Source organism: Canis lupus, chromosome 9 (genome assembly GCF_048164855.1).
Source record: "Canis lupus baileyi chromosome 9, mCanLup2.hap1, whole genome shotgun sequence".
Lineage (NCBI taxonomy): Eukaryota > Metazoa > Chordata > Mammalia > Carnivora > Canidae > Canis > Canis lupus.
Window position 1 is genome coordinate 77,082,076 of NC_132846.1, and position 2,080 is coordinate 77,084,155.

Below are 2,080 nucleotides of genomic sequence, written 5' to 3' on the forward strand. Positions count from 1 at the left end.
TTATAGATAAATAGAAAACTTTAAGAACCCAGAAATGGACTCAGAATAGTATGGGCAAAAAATCTTGACAAAGCGGGAAAGAATATCCAATGGAATAAAAGAAAATCTCTTCAATAAATGCCATTGGCAATATTGGAGAGCCACATGCAGAAGAATGAAAGGGGACACTTGTATACATCATTCACAAAAATGGACTCAAACTTGATGAAAGACCTAAATGTGAGTCAGGAAACCATCAGAATCCTCAGGAGAACACAGGCAGCACCTTTTCTACCTCAGCTGCAACCACTTCTAGACGTGTCTCCAGAGGCAAGGGAAAACAAAGGAAAATGAACTATGGCGACTTTATCAAGGAAAGAGCATTTTCACAGGAAAGGAATCACTCAAAGTAACTAAAAGGCCACCTAGAGAATGCAAGAAGATATGTGGAAATGTCTTATCATATTAAATGCTCGAATTCAAATCTAAAATGAACTTATCAATCTCAACACACACCAAAGATATATATCTCCAATCAGAATTGGGCAGAAGTTGTGAACAGACTTCCTGCCCTTGGTGAGGTCCCGCACCACACCATATATTAGGCAGCTGATACACATGCAAAAAGAAATTCATTTGCTATCCTAAATCTGCTATATATCAGACAAAATATTGAGTAAAGAATCTGACAAATAACAGGGAAAATATTTATGCACCTAAATCTAAGATTACCCTTGAAATTAGGCCAATAATAAAATAAATGATATTAAAATAAGTCAACAGGAAGTTATATAATTTGTTTGCATATACATAGTCAATGAGGAAAATTATTTCAAAAAACAATTACAAGTAACTAATGAGCTCAAAGAAAATTCAGGATATAAAATCAGCATAGACAATAAGGTTAAATCCTACACCCTAACAACAAATTTTCTGTATCAAATTTAGAAAACAATCACCTTTATACTGGTACCAAAAATAAATATTTATGATTAAACTTCATTAAGCAGAATAAAAACTGTTTAAAAATGGCCTATACTAATGAAAGACCTTTAAAGAGGAACATAAATGCAAAGATAAATGCATGGATTAGAACATCATAAATTCACTGTGAAACCAAAACAAACTGATCTGGGGTTGTGAAGCAATCTTTGTATATAACTTATTAAGAATTGAATCTAAGTTGGTAGGTGACTATATAGTCAGGGGACATGCAAATAGGGGCCTCCCTCCACTGATTAAAGAAGCCCAGCCCCGACCCTGCAGCTGGGAGAGGAACTCCAGCCCCAGGGTTCCCAGGTGACCCCATTCAGTGCTCAGGACACAACACAGACAAACCACCATGGAGTCTGTGCTCTGCTGGGTTTTCCTTGTCGCTATTTTAAAAGGTAATTCATGAAGAACCAGAAACCCTGAGTATGTGAGTGGAGGTGAGTGACAGAAACAGGGGATGTGGGACAGTTTCCTGACCAGGATGTCTTGTGTTTGCAGGTGTCCAGGGTGAGGTGCAGCTGGTGGAGTCTGGGGGAGACCTGGTGAAGCCTGGGGGGTCCTTGAGACTGTCCTGTGTGGCCTCTGGATTCACCTTCAGTAGCTATGGCATGAGCTGGGTCCGTCAGTCTCCAGGGAAGGGGCTGCAGTGGGTCGCAGATATTAGCAGTAGTGGAAGCACATACTACGCAGACGCTGTGAAGGGCCGATTCACCATCTCCAGAGACAACGCCAAGAACACGCTGTATCTGCAGATGAACAGCCTGAGAGCCGAGGACACGGCCGTGTATTACTGTGCGAAGGACACAGTGAGTCGACCTCAGTGTGAGCCCTGACACAAACCTCCCTGTAGAAGGGGATCAGGACCACCAGGGGGTGCACAGTCCTCACCACTTCTGTGTTGAAGGCAGATGCAGATGGAGGCTCTGGGCAGGTTTCCTGTCAGGGTCTGGTCTTCCTCTCAAAGGAGCAGTTTCCCCAAGGGAGTCTCTTTGGGTACAGGATTCTGTGCTTACATATTCAATCTCTAACTTACACACTTTGTTGTCATAGAAAGTGAAATATTCCAACACCCAAAAATGGCAGTGCCTGTTGTTTTGCTTATTCCTTA

At 41.6% G+C, this 2,080-nt stretch overlaps 1 gene segment (V, D, J or C); it reads left to right on the top strand.

Moving 5' to 3' along the window:
• The first annotated feature begins 1,215 nt into the window (after positions 1–1,215).
• LOC140639547 (immunoglobulin heavy variable 3-23-like) lies at positions 1,216–1,805 on the top strand. The segment is given in 2 exon segments: positions 1,216–1,367; positions 1,471–1,805. Coding segments are annotated over 2 exon segments (381 nt in total).
• Positions 1,806–2,080: the final 275 nt, after the last annotated feature.